This window comes from Bacillus rossius, chromosome 2 (assembly GCF_032445375.1).
Source record: "Bacillus rossius redtenbacheri isolate Brsri chromosome 2, Brsri_v3, whole genome shotgun sequence".
Taxonomy (NCBI): Eukaryota; Metazoa; Arthropoda; class Insecta; order Phasmatodea; family Bacillidae; genus Bacillus; species Bacillus rossius.
In genome coordinates this window covers 102,883,595-102,901,738 of record NC_086331.1, presented here as the reverse complement: position 1 = coordinate 102,901,738, position 18,144 = coordinate 102,883,595, and the positions used below count along the sequence as shown (strand labels likewise).

The following is an 18,144-nucleotide window of genomic DNA, read 5'->3' as shown; positions in this document are numbered from 1 at the left end:
GACAGCGTTGGTGAAACTTATGTAAGTAGTCATTGCTTTCTTATTATTAATGCCAAGCCTATGAATGATGCAACCAATTCCCTTCAGTTTTTATTTTTGCAGATTCCTAAGATTCTGGCATTTTTTTTTTTTCAATTATCCATAAATTTAATTTCTGTATGACAAAAGAATTGACTGAATGATACAACCTTTTTAGTAGGTGTACAGAATATTGTCTGTAAATACTTCAGAATGGCTTATGTTGTAAGAAAAGCATGTTAATAAAAAAGTCATAATTAACCAAAAAAGTGATTTGCAAATGAAAACATTCACTTTTAAAAGTTACAATACCTACGAATAGAATTTCAAGTTGAATAGAAGAGGAATATGTTAATTTGTAGCATTTAATGGAAATGAGCATTTTGTTAATTTGTACTATTATGGGTAAAATTATTTCAGGTTTTTAAACTGTGAGGATAACAGATTGTTTTTTAGTTCAAAAATGGAACAAAAATGAATGTTCTGGAAACCAATATGAAAGGCACAATTTGCCATATGTACTGCGAATACATAATTTCTATAGATGTAACTTATACAAACTACCTTGAATGAAACAAATCTTAATAATATATTGAAGTTTATCATATCTTTTTCCAACTTACTACATTATCCAAGGTATGCAGACACATTCTCATGCCATGCAACACTTCCTTTCCCTGATACGGTAGGTACATGGAAAAATTCCAATTTTGTAACCATGTGAAATTATAGCTATTGAATGCTTCTGACAGGGACTGAAATGCAGTCCTTCCACACGGAATTTGGCAATGGCTAGATAATCCTTGGAAAATGGCAGCACGAATTATGCAATAACTATCTCTATGAATCTGTCGCAAATTCTGCAGACCAGTGAGCGAAGGGATTTCTGCAAAGCCCTGGAAACAAACAAAATTTTTAGACAGACAGAAAAATAACAAACTACAGTTAGACTAGTTAAACAAATAAAAAATCATGTTGTAACAGAGAGACACTACATGCAGTATGTGAAAGCCAAGTATTTATTTTGTATTTGTAAATGGCCAGTAAATGTGTTTGCTATAATTATTCTATGGTGCAGTAAATAAGCATGTTGAGAATTTTCCTTTTTTTGATGTTCACGCAGTTTGTGCAGTAGTTTGGTTCATAAATAATCCCAATAATGTTGTTTTAAGATATGCATTTTGCACTACGAGCCATGTTGTGCACCAACTGCAGTAGAGTTTTTGTTAATTTCTTTATGACCATATTTATTTTATAAAATGTGAAAAAACTTCACTATCTAATGCTGTCATGTCTTGCCCATCTAGTTATATATAAGATACTTTTTCTGTCAAACCAAAGCTGACTTTACATGGATTGGTTTTTGAAAAGTTAATATTTTGTAATTGTACCAGATAGAAAAAAAAAACATTTATTAGGGATATTTTGTGAAGAGTAAAACATATATAAATATATTTATTTTTGATGATTTAACTACCGTTAATTCATGTACTGAAAACTATATTTTCTATATATATAGAAATAAAAAAAATCAATAAAACTAAACAGAAGATACCACGTATTGCTAATGCTAATATTCTGCAGACTTTTACGTAGTGACAAAAGTTATTTTCATAATTTTCTCTTGTTGATGTGTATTTTCAAAAGATGACATGCAGGTCAGACACCCTCTTGCAATCAAGTTTTACACAAATATGTGGTGAACAGGGTTGAAGCTTGCAGTGATGTCTCACCAGGACATTTGGCTCTCCCGCCAGAAGCTGTGGGCACTCAGCGTACAAGCTGGATATGCATCTGTGTAGGTAGTTACCCTGTTTTATCGCATAATCGTTGCACGTGCATAATCGTCGCACCAATATTTTAGGGCATCAAAATTTGGATAAAAAAACCTCTCGCCTAAACGTCGCATGATGTTTTTGGTCCCGCTATTAGATTCAGAGCGCTTTGTCTAGGTATTTTTTCCATATAAAACAATGTATTTTAAAGTATAAATCTAATATTTATTCGGATATTACCACTTGCTTATTTCATTAACGGAAATACGAAGTTGTCTGATGTGTAAATTTAAAGACGTTTTTAAAAGTTATAATATTTATCTGTTTCTTCTACGTTGCCACAGTGTACTGCTTATAAAAATGTAGCCAGCGCTAGTTGGCATCATTCATGTTTGGTTATGTTGCTTCCCGTATAGAGCGCACACACGTAGTCGAATATCAATATCGTTATCTCGCCTATTGCATGCAACGCGCGCTCTCTGTCAAGTGCCGAGTTAACTACATTTGATGGCCCGCACTTTTTCACTCTTTCCGACAATATAGGCTCGCATTCAGGTCACAGATTATGTATTTCTATTTAAAGTTAAAGAAAGGTTTTTGTTGCATGACATTAATTTAAATTGTTTGGCGTGCTTTTGTATACTCTAAAATTTAAATAAATATACTTTCCATGAATGGGTTTTGTTTTAATGAATAACTTTACCTAACAACAAATTTTTTGTATAAAAATCGCACCCTTACTTTTCAAACTTGATTTTAGTATAAAATGTGCAACGATTATGCGATAAAACATGGCATTGTAATGAAATTTTAATTGTTTCTCTTGAAAGCTTGCCTTGATTATTCAATTAGTTTTCCTTGGCAGTATAATCCAAAATAAGCATTTCTATACTTACAATTTTTTTTTTTTTTCGTGTGCCCAACATAGGCCATGTAAGTATACTTCAAAGAGATTTTATAAACCCATGAGGAGAAATTATACTAGGGAGAAATAGAATCCTTCACCTTTAACAATGTTTCTCCTTTTTGGCTGTTCCCTTGACAAAGCTGAAGAGCATACTGATAAATGTTTGTTCTGGAGCCCACGTACTGTTCATTCTGCATGTAGATGGCATCTGTAGAGTTAGACAGTGGAGGGAAGTCACTTTCTGGTGTAGCCTGTGTACTAGAAGCCCTGTAACAATCAAATCAATTGACTAGTTATTTGCTAATATTATTCAGAAGTGCATTGCAACTCTAAGAAGTGAAAGTAAAAATATTGACAAAATGTCTTCTAATTTAAGATATGCTCATGCTCTTGTGGCAGTGAGGATAATCTTCTCAGAGATGTTTCAAGTTCGCTGGTACTATTTAGTTAATTTACTCTATTCACACACACACTAAATAAAATTGTACATGAAAACAGGGAGGACACACGTGTGCTCACGCACCGAGATAGTGCACTAGTTCTATCGCTTCTGATAAAGGGACAACATAAACACAATATATAAAACAACCAAAAAACCATAAAAAAATGAAACACGTGTGCTCCATAAATACTACAGACTTATCAAAACTCTTATTAATAAAAAACATAAGTAGCATATAATTAAGTAAACCACTTAACATCAAAGGTAAATTTAAGGGTGCCATCTGCAAGGCTTGAGGAAAGAACACAAGAACATTAAAGGCAACCGCAGTGCTGATTTATTAAGTCTTTATTATAGTAAGTAGGGCTGCACCAGCATCTGACTGCACCCCCAGCAAGATGCTACTTCGTCACCTTGTCAACATCTACACTGTACGCCATGCAATGAGCCAGTTCGAAAACACCACCACTTGTCATTAGGATTACTTGGCTAGTATCCAGGTTTTTCGGAGTTTAACATTTTTTCGACAGCGAGGTCATAAGAGACATAACACACTGCGCAGAACAAGGCTGCTGGGGGAGGAATCACCATGGCCTGTAACAGGGAACCATCGTAGCATTTGCCTGGACTGGTTTCAGAAAACCATGTCTTACCACTAGGCCACACGCGCACGTGTATATACTCTCGCTTTTTCTCTTCTCTTTATACATGATACTGAGGGTTTTGTTTTGCTACTGGGTCTGTGTTTCATGTCACTCTTGCCATGGCTACCTGACTAAACTGGCAGAGAGTGCAGCACTCTTTCACTGGGTGACTTCGCAGTGCTGCCATGGTGAAGTGAGACGTTTCAGCGGGAATTCCCAATCTAAGTTTTCTTTTGTGAAAAATAATTAATGGCAAGCATAAAAATTTGAAAACAAGGTCTTGTGTTTTCAAATGAAGTATTATTGAAACTTTGACGCAAATCTACACCTTTCTGATTACTACTGGCTGTGTCTGATCCTCCCTCCGCATGATTAAAATGTATCAGCAATGAATTGGTACTTGTGTGGTTTGGAGCCCTTTTCAGTACATTATCATTGTCGACTAGATAAGCTTGGAAGGAAATAATGTTAAAGTAGGTAAACGGGTGTGCTCTGACCTCGCTTCATTCACGCTCCAAGAAGCAGAGTTGTACCAATTTGCACAACATTCTAATGTTTTACAAGGGAAAATGGTGGTGTTTTCAACCAACTTTGCTGTTTAGCTTCCACATAATGGAGCACAAATTTCAAAAAGGATTGCTAGGGGACAACAAAAGAATGGCTGCTAATAGCACTATTTTTTCCTCATTAATTTTTATATATTTTTATTGCATATTAATATGACAGTAAACAACATCCTGATTGGACAGCACCTAATAACAGAACAAAAAACTTTAATTAGAATTTGAGTTCGCCATGAAACAAGTCGCAAAAAATGCCGTCGTAAGTTCCCAGCTTTTTTTAGCATAGCCAATCCGATACACTAAAACTAACATATGGTGGGTAGATCACAAATAAATTAGACAGGCAGGCCTGTCTAAATTCCAATTTTCCAAAGATTAAAATTATTATATTTAAAAGTTCAGTCATTTAACCTTTAAAAAAGGACCAATGACCAAAATTATTTTGAGAAGAAAAAATTTAAAAAAAAAAACACTTAACTTTTTTTTTTCATTTTTATTTAAAAATAAAGTATACCAGAAATGTAAGATTAATTTTTGATTTAAAGTAGGTGCAAAAAATTAAAAGCATATCTGAATTCCTGAGCAAAATATAGCTTCAAAAGAAATTATGTTTCCATTTATTTTGATTAAACATGTTTTTCTCTTCCATCTGCTTTTCCACACTACTTTGAAATCAGAATCACTAATGTTTTGAATCAGCTCTTTGAAACTATGTACTACAAAACCTAGCATGAAAAAATTCAAATGCCAGTTAGTTGTCCAGAAATTTAAAGTGAACATTAGTATTAACAAGAACCTTTAAAATCCACTAATATCTGGTTGGCTCCTTAATTCTACATATAAGGTTAACCTAAGATTTTAACGAGAAACTGTAAATGTGGCCCTAAGACTTTTAACTATGTAATTTAAAAATTTTAAATTTTAATTCAAAGCATTAAAAAATTGTATTGCAAAAAATAGCAGGGTGGCCACAAGGGGAACAAGGTGGATTGGGTCATCACCAAGAATTTCCATGAGGAATTCATCAGTTGTTTTTTTTTTTTTTGCCAGTATAATTATTATCATATATGTGGATATTGTTCTTTAAAATTTAAAGTTTACTTTACTTAGCTTTTCGTTCCTTTAATTCGTGAACTTGAAGTGCTACGGCAAACTTGGACAGTGATGTGTGTACAGGGAATCTGAAGTTAGGAAGACGACGGCAGCACTGCGCGGTGGTGAAGATGGATGTTGAGGCGAAGGTGTGCGGGACAGTCAGTCACTACCGGCAGAGAGTCTGGAGAGTCACGCGCTCGCTCAGCGAGTGAACCGGCCCGCAATATTATGCAGGACGCAGTTTGGATAAATTATGTTCAGTGAACGAAGCATGTTAGAGACGTATTAGCAGTAGGCACACCAGGTTGTGGTGTGCATTGGCAAGAGAGGCAAGAGGCCTAGTAGGAATGCTGTTTCTCTACAGGAACCATAATGTGTGTAATGTACTTCAGAACATTGTACTTCGGAATCATCTGCAGCAAGTAAGTGACGAATTGTCAGCAATTAATTTGTCAGCTCTACTCTCTCTCAGGAGTGTTTTGAGAGTGAATTCAGTTTGTAAGTTGACTGCACCAAACAGTCTAAACACTGTAAACAATTCAACGGTAGTTCATCTGGTGTTGGTTGACAATAAGTCATTTAGCAGTGTACTTAAGGGGATCAAATGGAGGTAAAAAGTTTGTGCACTGAGAAAAACTTTAATTGATGTGTCATGTTAAGAATTCACTGTAAGGACAGAACTGTGCATGATTTTATGACACTGAGACGTACAACAAAGAATTAGGCAGGTCTCACTTGACCATCTCACAACTCGAGTCACAGCTATGTGTCATAACGGAGAATGTGTAACATAACTTGCGTGTTCGAAATCAATGACCATTTCCCTTAACAAATCCATCGCTGGTATTTACGTTTTCTTAGTTGAAAACTAATAAAGATTTGAAATACTTATTCTTTGATTGTTATGTTTAAGTTTAGGGCATGGTTATGGTCTTTTAATATCTGCGGTGTTTAATATGTTAGAGCACTGATACATAATTATTCAATAATTGGTTTGCCTTAATAACCCAAGCACTTCAGTTATGTATCACGTGCTGTATGAGGGTAATTTCAATGTAAAATAACATGTGTGTTAAAGGGTGTACGTAAATTATTTCCACCGAGTGACTTTCAGCAGAGTAGAGTCTTCCTGAGCAGTATCTGCTGTTTTTGTAGCTAGTCAGGGTGGGCAGTTTAAAAAGTAAATTTCCCCAAGAAACAAAGTTTCAATTCACTTTGATCCTCTCCCGACCACGAGCAGTGTCCAGCAACCTATAACATTCAGAATACTACAACAAAAATGTCAACCTACACATATTCAATAATTTTCCTTTAAAGATCTTCCAGAAATATGTACAAATGTTTAACAAATCACAATTAAAAAAAATATCTTGCAGCACTGGAAGCCATTTACATGGTTTCCATCAGGAGTGTAAGCAAGGGGAGGGGATATATCCCCCTTCCGCCTGAAATCCTAATAAATTCTAAAAAGTCTACCATTCCCACCAAAAAAATTAAATTATTTGAAAGCAAACATTGGGAAAAGAGGTCCTATCATCCCTCCCCCCCAATTTAAATTCTGTGTATGTTCCTAGTTTCCATAAACACAAAAATTAATGTTACAGAAATGCACCTACAGGCTTGTAATTTACAGTTCTATACAGATACACAGAAATGCACATTTACTACTAAAAAATCAACTAAGTGTCACACAGACATTTTCTGGGTGCACTCAGGTTTTGAGATCTATGGTTTTAGCCACATCAAAGTCAAGTTACATTCTGACTTACAATGCATTCAGTTTCTTCATTGTAACCGTTATCTACAAAATACTGAATAAATAGTTTCTCTTCTTTTTCCCCAGATAGTAAAACTTCGTTTAAGTTGGCAATATTATTTTCACTGGGATTCATTTATAAAGTGAGCATGAATGTCTGACTGTACTTGGTTTTGAGTTTCAACCAACACTGTAGAAACATCTTCAAATTAGAAGCTGCATATTGGCAGTGTTTGCTGGTTAATATCTTAAACCTTTGGAAGAACTATAAAAATTATTGTTTTGCTTAAACAATGTAACTTCAGAATTTTCAGCAAAATAATTACACTTTTAAAATATTACATAAATCATTGACTGTTTTTGTGAGGATATTTTTGCCGAAGAGTTCCCGTAGAACATTAAAAACCTGGTACGAAAAATATTTTGGCTTCTAAGTGATATTTATACTTATAAATTAAATAAATTTATATATATATATATAGAGAGAGAGAGAGAGAGAGAGAGAGAGAGAGAGAGAGAGAGAGAGACTATGCATTGAAACCAATATTATGCTGTCTATGTGCTGAAGATATATGTTTGTTGGCAGTTTGTCAAAAAAGCTATTCACTACAAAAAATTAAGAGTTCACAAATATTAAATATTTCAAATTCACTCTTGGAGAACAAACAACTAGATAAATTAGAACTAGGTCTGTGCAGTTCCTCAAATTTTTGGTTCCGGGTATTTTTGTATGTTTCTGTTATTTCCAGACCTGTAATGTTCACAAAATGTTTATTCAGTCACCAATGCCTCCCATGTAATAACTCACAAAAAATATGTCCTAGAGTATAGTACATCTGTCACAATGAATTGGGGGAGAGATGGAACAGAGAGATGCCATCTTGGTTTGAAAAATTTTTAAGCCGTAGTTTTTTGGTTATCTTTTGTCTTCGTTACAGCGTAGTATATAATTTAATAGAATTCCAGAAGTCATAGAGCTGGCTGCTAGAAAAAAATTTGCATGTGTAATCTCTGCTTGAACAAAGACAAAATTTCAAAATATAATGAAAATAAAATTATTATGGCATAAACACAGTTGAAACCAATATGGCTTAATTTCTGCTCATTAATAGGTAGTACTTTTTCTTATATGTAGGAATGTTAAGATTTCTGACCATTTGTACGTTTAAAGGCAACTAAAATATAAACGAAGCACAAGTGAATCATACAGCGTTATAAAACAAAACACGTTAAAACCATAGACTATTGAGAACAAATTATTCAAATTGTAGAATAATATGTATAAATGAGTGCCAAGAATGCTCAACCAGAAAATGAAAAATAAGAATGAAAAAAGAGTGTGAACTTCGCTGTCGGGATCTGGTCATCAGCAATGAGTGGCCTACCTATGTGAAAGAGTTGGGGTTAGCTTAAAAATAATTGAAAAAAATAACATTTTAGGCTAGTGCAAAGTGTACTCCTCTTTTTGTGTTATTGAATTTTCAATAATCAAGTAATGACCCAGCAAACCTCAAACATATCTTTAGCTTACCACAAAGGAATAATTTTTCTTTCATAAGAACTGAATGTAGAAACGAGAACAAAAGTTCTTGATGTAAAACCGAACCAGAACAGAACGGACTAATAAAAACCAGAACCACACTGTCTTAATTCAAACCTCTTTTTATGTTTTTTCAAAGAACCAAGAAGTATCGCAAAATGCATAAAACTGTCGAATAAAGAGGTGTACAAACTCTATGAACCTCATGACTCTTTCAGATGTTAACCATGGGACTTTGGAAAATAATTTAAAAACTAGTAACACAATGCTATATATGAAACATAATAAAGTAATAAAGAACTAAAACAGGTAAAAGCAAGCACAGACAATTAGTTAAGAGCCAAAATAAGATTAGAACTGGAGACAGTAATTATACAGATAAACTTAAACTTAAAAATAAAGATTAAGGTACAGAAACTAGCCATTTATTACTCCAAAAAACTTTTTAAAATTTACATACAAGACTTAAAGACAGTGTGTGATGTTTTATTATAGTTTTATAGACTTCTAAATCAAATCTAATACAGCTTCACATCAGCAGTCTGCATAGTCCCTGTTCATTGCTTGAAAAAAACTCAGTAGTTATTTGTAAAAATACATTACATAAGTGGTTAACTTATAAAAGAAAATCATGCCACCCAAATATTAAAAGGAAAAATCTACATTGCAAAAAAATAATGTTCAAACCAGTCCACCAAATTAGTAATCAACTCACCCATGAAGTTCCTGCAGCGAAAACTCAGTTTCTTCATCCCACTCCAAATAGCCAGACTCCTTTGAATATTTAGATGCGTTCATGACACAATCATTGTCACAGTCTTGCAACTGGGGTGAAGTAGGTTCAAGGTTATTACCATTTGTGGTATTTAACGGATGAAGTCTAAAAAAAAACTCATTTATTGCACCTGCCTCAGCTGTTAGAACAGACTCTGAAATGCATCACTAAAGAACAATATATTATGAACACAAATCAAAATGTTTCACTTTTATAATAAAATACACTAAATAATGTCCTTATAATAATATGAGGAATAACATGCTGTGCATTTCTTACTAATTCATGATCCACCATGACATGGAAACTTCACAAGTAGAGTAAAAAAAAAAAGCCCAAAACTCCAAGTGACAGTTTACTAAAATAAGGAAATGTTTATACTGAAAATACTGGGTGACGGAGATCCTCACCAACAAACAGAGGTTAAAGAAGTTGCAAGATTAAGCAAATTTAATTTGGCACTGCATGGTGTAGTGTCTCATTTCCGTTCTTGGGTTAGCTGGTCAGGTATCGCTAAAAATAAAACACCAGATTAGAGCACATTGAAAGGCATATCAAACAATTGTGATCTGTGGTGTATTTTGGTATGAGTGCATGGTACGTTGATTGCCAGGCATGGAGCACCAAACATCACATGGGTTTGTGATTCTCTTCAAAAAGTCAACCTCCCATGCGACAGTTGCTGAAGTCACCTTGACTTACAATGAAGGACACAGTTTCCCTCAGTCTTGTCGACACACCCAAGCGTTCAAGATGGCACCCGCCAAAAGACGTGGAACTTGTCGTCCAATGCTACCAGTAGCGCTACGCAACATATGATTGGATGTAAAATGATGTTTACAGCAGTATCAAACGACATGCAGGCCCAATCGCCTCACTATATGTATGTGCAAACTTTGAACGAGACTGTTTAGTGTCTGCACAATGCACACCAAGTTTCTGCCATGTAGTTGCTTGTGCTACAGTAGAAAGATTCAACACTGCCTTGTAGGATGTACTACCAACATTTAGGTGCTATATGAATGTCTTGAGCACACCTTAGCACTGAAATGGGGCATCAAGTTCACTACCCCATATATCGTAACATTCCAGTCTAAACTTACATCATGGACTGAAAAATTCCCATTGAAAATGTACCTCAACACACTCGACCAGACTGAAATAGGACTGGTGTGTGTAAATAAAGCCCAGTCTCCAACATGGGCTGGAGTGAATAATCTAGATTTAAAGTTTACTCTAAGCACTAAGGATCATACTGGGAGTGAAACAAAACCAAAAGGCATCAATTTGAAAATGTATTATGTAAACAAGCGGTAAGAAATTGTCTTTAAAAATGGTTTAAAATGTCAAAGTGAGAGCAAAGGAATGCTAGGAAACAATTTGGATAGTCATTTAAAATGTGGCAAAAATTAATAATAAAATTTAACATTTCTTCACTCAAACATAATAGATTAGAGATTAACTGAAATAAAACATAAACTTGATCTCATTTCAGGCAGATTCACTATAACTGCACTGTTGTTTACTCTTCAATCCTCCTTGAAAAATTATAATTAAACATACGGATCAGTCAAAGTTCATTTGCCAGTTAAGTTCGTATTGAATTCACCATAAGTACTACAAAAATTTTTTAACCCTTAACGGAGTTCAATACCTTACATCTTCAAATTGCGTGAATTAATTTAGCGCAATGATAATTTTACAGCCCCCGTTTTGAATAACACGTCTGCAAATTTCAGTTAACACGAAATTGCCCCAGGCAAAAAAAAAAAGGTTGAGCATGACGCCACGAAGTCTGCTTCAACTCGGTAAACAACAGATGTGCTGTGGCATACAGTTAGCCATACGAGGGGGGAAGAGATGCACGCGTAGGTCTGACTACGCTATCGGCTGTTGTACAAACATCAGCTATGGCAAGTTAAGTTGCCGCTATTGAGTGTAAAAGACCAAATATTTTTACATTCGTACGTATGCCGCAGTGCTGTACCATTTTCACCCGGCCACAGACCAGGCAGTGATGAACTTCAGTTTAGCCAGTGGCAGGAAACTCGCATGCACAAACACAAGCAACGTCTGCCCATTCGTAACTGTAACTATTCACCCGGTAACTGGACATGCGCAAGCACCTGCTGTTGGAATCATATTGGAATCAAGGCTTCCAAGTGAGAGCGTAATGCATCGTGTTCAAGTATTTGAGACATAACTAGAAGTATTACGGCATGCAGAACGTCATGAAGGCCACACTTACATTGGTCACACTTTAGTTTTAAGCAAGTCAACTGTGCAGACAATTGTACAAAATAAAGACTCTATCAAAAGTTTATAAAACTCTGATGCTGTTGGTAGTACTAGCGGGAATATATTTGACACTAGATGCCGGAACAGAAATGAACAAAAGATTCACGTGAAAAAGGTTGTTAAATGAATGATGCAATGGAAAAAAAAATCACGGGCCTGTCAGGATTGATGTGAACCAAGCGGTAATACACGAATAAGCAGTTCAAATTTTGAAAAATTTAAATAAAAATACCTGGATAGTAATATCAGCTTTACTGTCAGTAAATGATGTTTTGGAAAGTTCGTGGAAAGGTACGTGACATGAGTTGAAGGCCACACCCGGGCGGGAAAGTAAGCCAGCCAATTGACAATTAAGTACATAACCACGTATCTCCCATTAAGCAATGTTGTATTTGTCATAAAAGTGTTCGATGGTAGGCTTATAAAGATAAATGGTTGACATATTTATCGTTGAGTGTTATTCTACACATTTATATTATGTAAAAAATATTTCCCTACACATTTTGGAACACATGAAGTAAATTAGAATACACATTTTCAAATAAAACAAACATTTATAGGAATGCATTAGTGGTGCTAAGTGAGAGATTGGTGTATATGTATTACTCGATAAAAGTTGTTCAGTTTTGAGGCTTCTTTAACTCAGAGCCAGTAACACAGTTTATGGCAACACACTGGAATTGTTTTAGTATGAGTCATATAAGAAATTAAATAAACAGTTACACACTAACTTCTATGACCTATTCCCCCCTCCCCACAATCACACACACACACACACACAACACTGAAAACACGTACAAGTAAAACAAACTTTGCTTCAAGGCTGTGCACCTACCTCGTACAGCTCCCTATATAAAAACAGCTAACCTTACACATGGATGCAATGAAATTATGTGGTATGATTTCTAAGAGATAATTCTGGGGTAAGATGAAGTAAATTGATGGTGGGGTCAACTAAAAATGATATTTTCAAAACTTTTTTCAACTTTTATATTACTTACATTAACTTTAAAATTGCTAAAATGTTGCTTATACAAAAATAAAAAAAAATTTGTTCAAATATCTACCACAAATTTAACAAAAAGAAAAGTTTTTATCTAATTGTTTTATGATTCCAAATATAAATATATCATTGCATATTTTTTTTATTGAAATAAAATTTGTATCAAGATATCAAAATACATTAGTGAAAGTGCATTCTAATGAAGTTTTTGGTTGTCGTTTGAAAACTAATTCACCCCAGCTTTTTTAACATGAATCAAAATCATTGAGCCATGTATCCAAATGAATCTACTTGGGGTAAATTGGAGGTAATTTATTTGTTGTTAAAACTTTTTTTTTCAAAACAATGTTACTTTGGGACATTAGTGTACTCTCTTATACAAAAAGGTTTATATTAGGGCAAAGTTCAACATTAAGGAAATAAATAAAAAAAATTAAACTGTTCACAGATTTACTCCATCTTACCCTATGAAGTATTAAAAAACATAATAGCTCTAATTTTACATTGTTTTATAATTTAAAAAGAATACTAATAATTACCACAAATTACTGTGCAAGATAAAGTTATACTTCTGTAACTACCCAGTATAAAAATACTATACAAAGATATAAGAATTTGAAGTGCAATCCAATGAAGTTCTGTACAAAAATCATGAAAATTAGCCCACAACATAATATGAGCATCTTTGTAGTATGTCTTTCAACCATGGCAGTCTACTTCCTCTGAGAAATTTCTGACTTGCCTGTTTTTGTACCTCAGTTATTTATGGCTTGACTAGAAATTATAAAAGGTTTCATAAGGAATGCAAGTAATTAAACAATATGTTGGCACGCAAGCATATTTGTATGGTTCTACAGCAGTCAATTGTTGCCATTGTCTACGCTTCGCTGTCCCGTATGTCCCTCTTCACTCATCTTCACAACACTTGCATTCACTGACAGAATAAGTCAACAATGCACTTTTGCTGCTTTAAAACAAACTAAATTTTTACCAGAAGCAGTAACGTGCACACTACAGTCGTAATTCTTTAACCTCTGTCCCAAAGGGCTCCAGTGAAGGTGAGTCATCAGACCAGCTCGAGATACCAGCATCAACAATCACCCCAGCAACAGACCACATCCGGAAAATAAGGAGAGAATCAATTTTCTAATTTGCATGTAACGTGAAGGGTAGGCTGCTCTTATACCACCTCAGTTTGCTGGATGACGGGTATGTGACAGAAAGTTTACTGAGAGCACAAATATTTAGAATTTTTTAAGTTTTAAGTTCTCATATTTTACAAAAGTTGTAAAAAAAATCCTGAAAAGTAGTTCTGTTCCACTGACTGAACTGCAATAAATATTTTGAGTATTTAAAAACTTTTAAAACTCCTGCCAACCAAACAATAAGTTTACATTGCACAGTTATGCACAAAGACTTAAGGCAAAGGGACCTCTAAGATTATAGTTTGCACAAGCCTCTTGGGTACCAACTCAAGTGCTCAATAATTTGAGTCATGCCAGAGTGTTGGGATCAAGTACACAAGCCTGAAGTGCTAACAATCACGGCCACTGGGGACCCTCCAAACTCCAAGTACTCTTGCTTACAGTTCTAAATGTTTTAGGTTTGATTCCCGTCGTGACTCCATAAATTTAGTCTTGAGATTTGGAATGTTACTTTCAAAATTTTCTTGGGAGATTTCAAATAAAATGCCTATAGTGTTAAGTATAAAAAATAATTACGCTTAGTTTATAACTCTGAATTGTTTAACTCCTTTAACTTTAAACAATCAACTTGACAGTACCATGCAACATTGTTGCTGAAAAAATAGATTTGTATAGAGCTGCAGATTTTTTTTGTTTTGTCATTGTCTCAGGGGATAACTTCAGTCTAAAAACAGCATAAAGAATGCCAAAATTGTAAAAGTAGATATTAAACACTATAATTAAAGCATTAAATAAATCAGACTATGCTTACAACCAAGATGATGTCTGGACCAAATTAAAACAAAATATTAGCTTAAATTGACTACTAACAGAACCATGCAAATACACTCCATACTCATCATGAAGATTGGTCTCTGAAAGGGCAGCCTGCAATGTTGCACATAAGAGATATAAAAACATGGCCAAAATATAACGGGACTAATCATTGTAAATTATCTTAAATGAAGTTGGAATTCTGTCTCTGACATGACTGAATCTGCATTATGCGATATTACAGTTAGGTACACAACACTGCTCCATATTCATGGGCGGATCCAGAAAAATGGTCGGGAAAGGCCAAATAAAAGTTTCTACTACAATTTTAGTACACTTAGGATTTAAATATTTAGTAAATGTTATTTGTGGTTCAAAAATGTCCTGTTATCTATAGCATTGCAGTAAAATAATACTTAAGTAAGTTTGGTAAACTATGATAAGGAATTAGGAGAAAATTTAAAAATTATTCAGGATTCGGGTTGGAGGGGGGGGGGGGGCTCCTTGCTGTTATGCCACCATCCCCTCTGTATCCGCCAGTGACCATATCCAGTCAGAATAGGCTTAAAAAGTTTATCAGACTCTGCAAACCTACATGACATATAACAAGTGATGTCCATTGCTTTTAATTTTAAGTCCAGCATTATTAAAGTGGCATTATTACATTCAAAATTTTGCAAATGCATGGAAACATGCAAACAAATAATTTCTGTGTCAATTTTCCAATGCAAAAACTAACATTGCAGCTTATAAATCAAGCTAAACAATAAAAAGAAACAAAAAATGCATGCACAACCATAAATCTATTAATACTGATATGCTTCTAACCCATTTGAATTTTACATACATGCATTTATGTTACAGAGAGGAGAGTAAATAATAACAGCTGCACTTGGATGTGAGGTTTCAAAGCAATTAGTTAATACTTTCCTTACAAAAAAAAAGCTGCCTCAAGAAGCAAGCTAGTAAATGTTTTAATTTCACAGTGGTGTAAGCATTTACTTGCTAGCATCCATACAGCATTAAGGCACATTTTCCAAACAGCCTTAATGCAAGCTAACAAAAACTTGTAGCATCACTTACTTGTACTGATTATCCTTACACCTTGTGTGTTGGTACATAATGTTGTTTATCTCAGAGGTGCCATCGGATGCGGATGGTGAGCACAACTGCACACTACCCAAATCCATGCTGTTAAAATTTTCATCACCATTGTTCATGTCAGAAACAAGATCATCTTCATCCCATTCTAAATCTAAAGTCATTTCATGTTCATTTGAAGGAACCTTTAAGTCCCTAACAGATTTTGACTGTGATGAAATCTCTTGACTAATGTAATCATCTTGCATTTTTTCACATGCTGTAACAGCTATTCTGGAATTATCTACATTAACACTTCTATTGGGTTGAGGGAAATGTTTATCAGGCACTTGATCCCAAGTATTAGCAGCAGACGTTACTACAGACTGTGGGGAATCCCATTCAAGGGATTCAGTGGACTCTACCATTTTATTGCCACATTCTGATAAGTCAGATAAATCTGATGAACTATTTATTATTGTTGTGAGGCTATATAAACCAGCAAAGCATGCACGAGCATTTTTTTGCTTTAGAGCTTCACTAGATGCAGAGGGACTCTGTAATCCATCTTCGTTCCTAGTAAAATTAGTCTCTGAAACATTAGTTTCCATTAGGCTTGATAATCCAGGAAGGTTTCGATTACATTTAATTGTTTCTAGTTCTTCATCCATCATCTGACAATTTGACTTGAGTTTATCAATTTCCAACTGAAGTTTGTCTAAATTTATGATATTTGTGTTCTCACAACTCTCTGGCAGAGTGAAATCCAAACTAAATTCTGAACACGTACTGTCAAAAGAACCTTCCCGATGTGTGTGTGCAGAAAATTCACAAGAGTCTTCGCGACAATAGCGAGGCAGGAATGGACTACCTCTGGTGGTATTTCGAGGTGAAGCATAGCACATTTTCTCATTTATGTTTCCACTGTTTCTAGTATTGGCTACATTTTGTGAAAATTCATTCAAATTTTTTCTATGCCTGTATGATTCCTGAAAGTCTACCTGCAAACATAGTTTTAAAAATGTAAAATTCCTTAACAATGACAAAACTATGCTTTAAGTGAAAACAAAGTAAACCACACCAACCATACACAAGTTACTCATACAAGAAAACAGATAGGCAAGACAAAGCTCCCAGGAAAGTGCATCACAATAGGACTTGATAGAGAAAGAAAAAGATCATGGTAGCCAGAACAAAACAGAAATAATAAATTTCAAAATCCCACCAAGCTGTACAGTATCGTAAAAAAATAAAATAAACATATTCGTGGGTAAAGAATTTAATATGAAAATGAAAATATTGGACTTTGAATATATCTTAAACAGGAAAAAACTGAGAGGAAAAAAGCATATTTAGTATACAACAAATAGTAGGCAAGCACAGAGACAAAAATACATGACAATAGAAATTAGCAACACACGCTAATACACAAATTAAAATATTTCTAAATTTTTTTTAATATAACACCCATACATAGTATATATGTAAAAGCAAAAAGATGCACAGTTATAAATACAGTAACTTCCAGTTAAATGCTTGCAATTATTACAATTGATTACAATTACCAGATGCATTAGTTTCTTTACAAGCCATCCTAATTCACAGGTGACATCTGATGGTGTAATGTCGTATGGCCAGGGGCTACTTTCTTGCAAATACAGCAAAAAAGGCATTAAATTTTCTGACACTAATCTGTCGTGCTGTGAAATTATTTCCCGCTGTATGCCTCTTGAGCATAAATGTGACTTGTAGGTTGCTGCAGTACACTATACATGCAAGAAGAAAATGTACATTCAAGAAATTAAACCATCACATTGACTGGGTTGTAAAATTATACATGTTAAACAATGCCAAACAGGAAGAATATTCCAGAACACATCAACTTCAAATAAAACTACAGCTTATTTGAGAACACCAAGCTTTTATCGTTTTGCCTGCTGAATAAAATGGTCACAATGGGGAACATGCACAAGTCAGAAATTTCATTAAAAACTCTAATAGCATTTATGACCAGGATTTATTCTACTATGTGTGTGCTTCTTGAGATCTCAAACATGGCCTATGGACAAAAAAGGGCTTCATAAATTTTAGAAATTTTGTGGTTAGTCCGAGAATGTTTTGTGATTGGCTTAATGTCACAATGCAAAAGTCATTTCTCTTGCTGTGCCACAGCCACATGTACAGAATGTCAACAGAGATTTATTATTATGTAAAAAGCATGGAACCATCCACAAAGGTTTCTGTTTTTGGGTGTTCCATTGTAATTTACAGCATTGTTGTCAATTATTAC

At 34.5% G+C, this 18,144-nt stretch overlaps 1 protein-coding gene across 5 annotated transcripts in view; it reads right to left on the bottom strand.

Moving 5' to 3' along the window:
• Positions 1-18,144, bottom strand: part of LOC134529530 (uncharacterized) — a 47,203-nt gene that overhangs the window by 11,807 nt on the left and 17,252 nt on the right. For 3 of the 5 annotated variants that reach the window (XM_063363717.1, XM_063363719.1, XM_063363718.1), the window contains 5 exons: positions 17,420-17,620; positions 15,858-16,855; positions 9,456-9,620; positions 2,799-2,967; positions 642-914 (listed from right to left, as the gene is read on the bottom strand). In XM_063363717.1, coding sequence (XP_063219787.1) covers positions 642-914; positions 2,799-2,967; positions 9,456-9,620; positions 15,858-16,855; positions 17,420-17,620 — 1,806 coding nt within the window. The remainder of the gene's footprint in view (positions 1-641; positions 915-2,798; positions 2,968-9,455; positions 9,621-15,857; positions 16,856-17,419; positions 17,621-18,144) is intronic. The other 2 variants (XM_063363720.1, XM_063363721.1) reach the window with 1 other exon arrangement.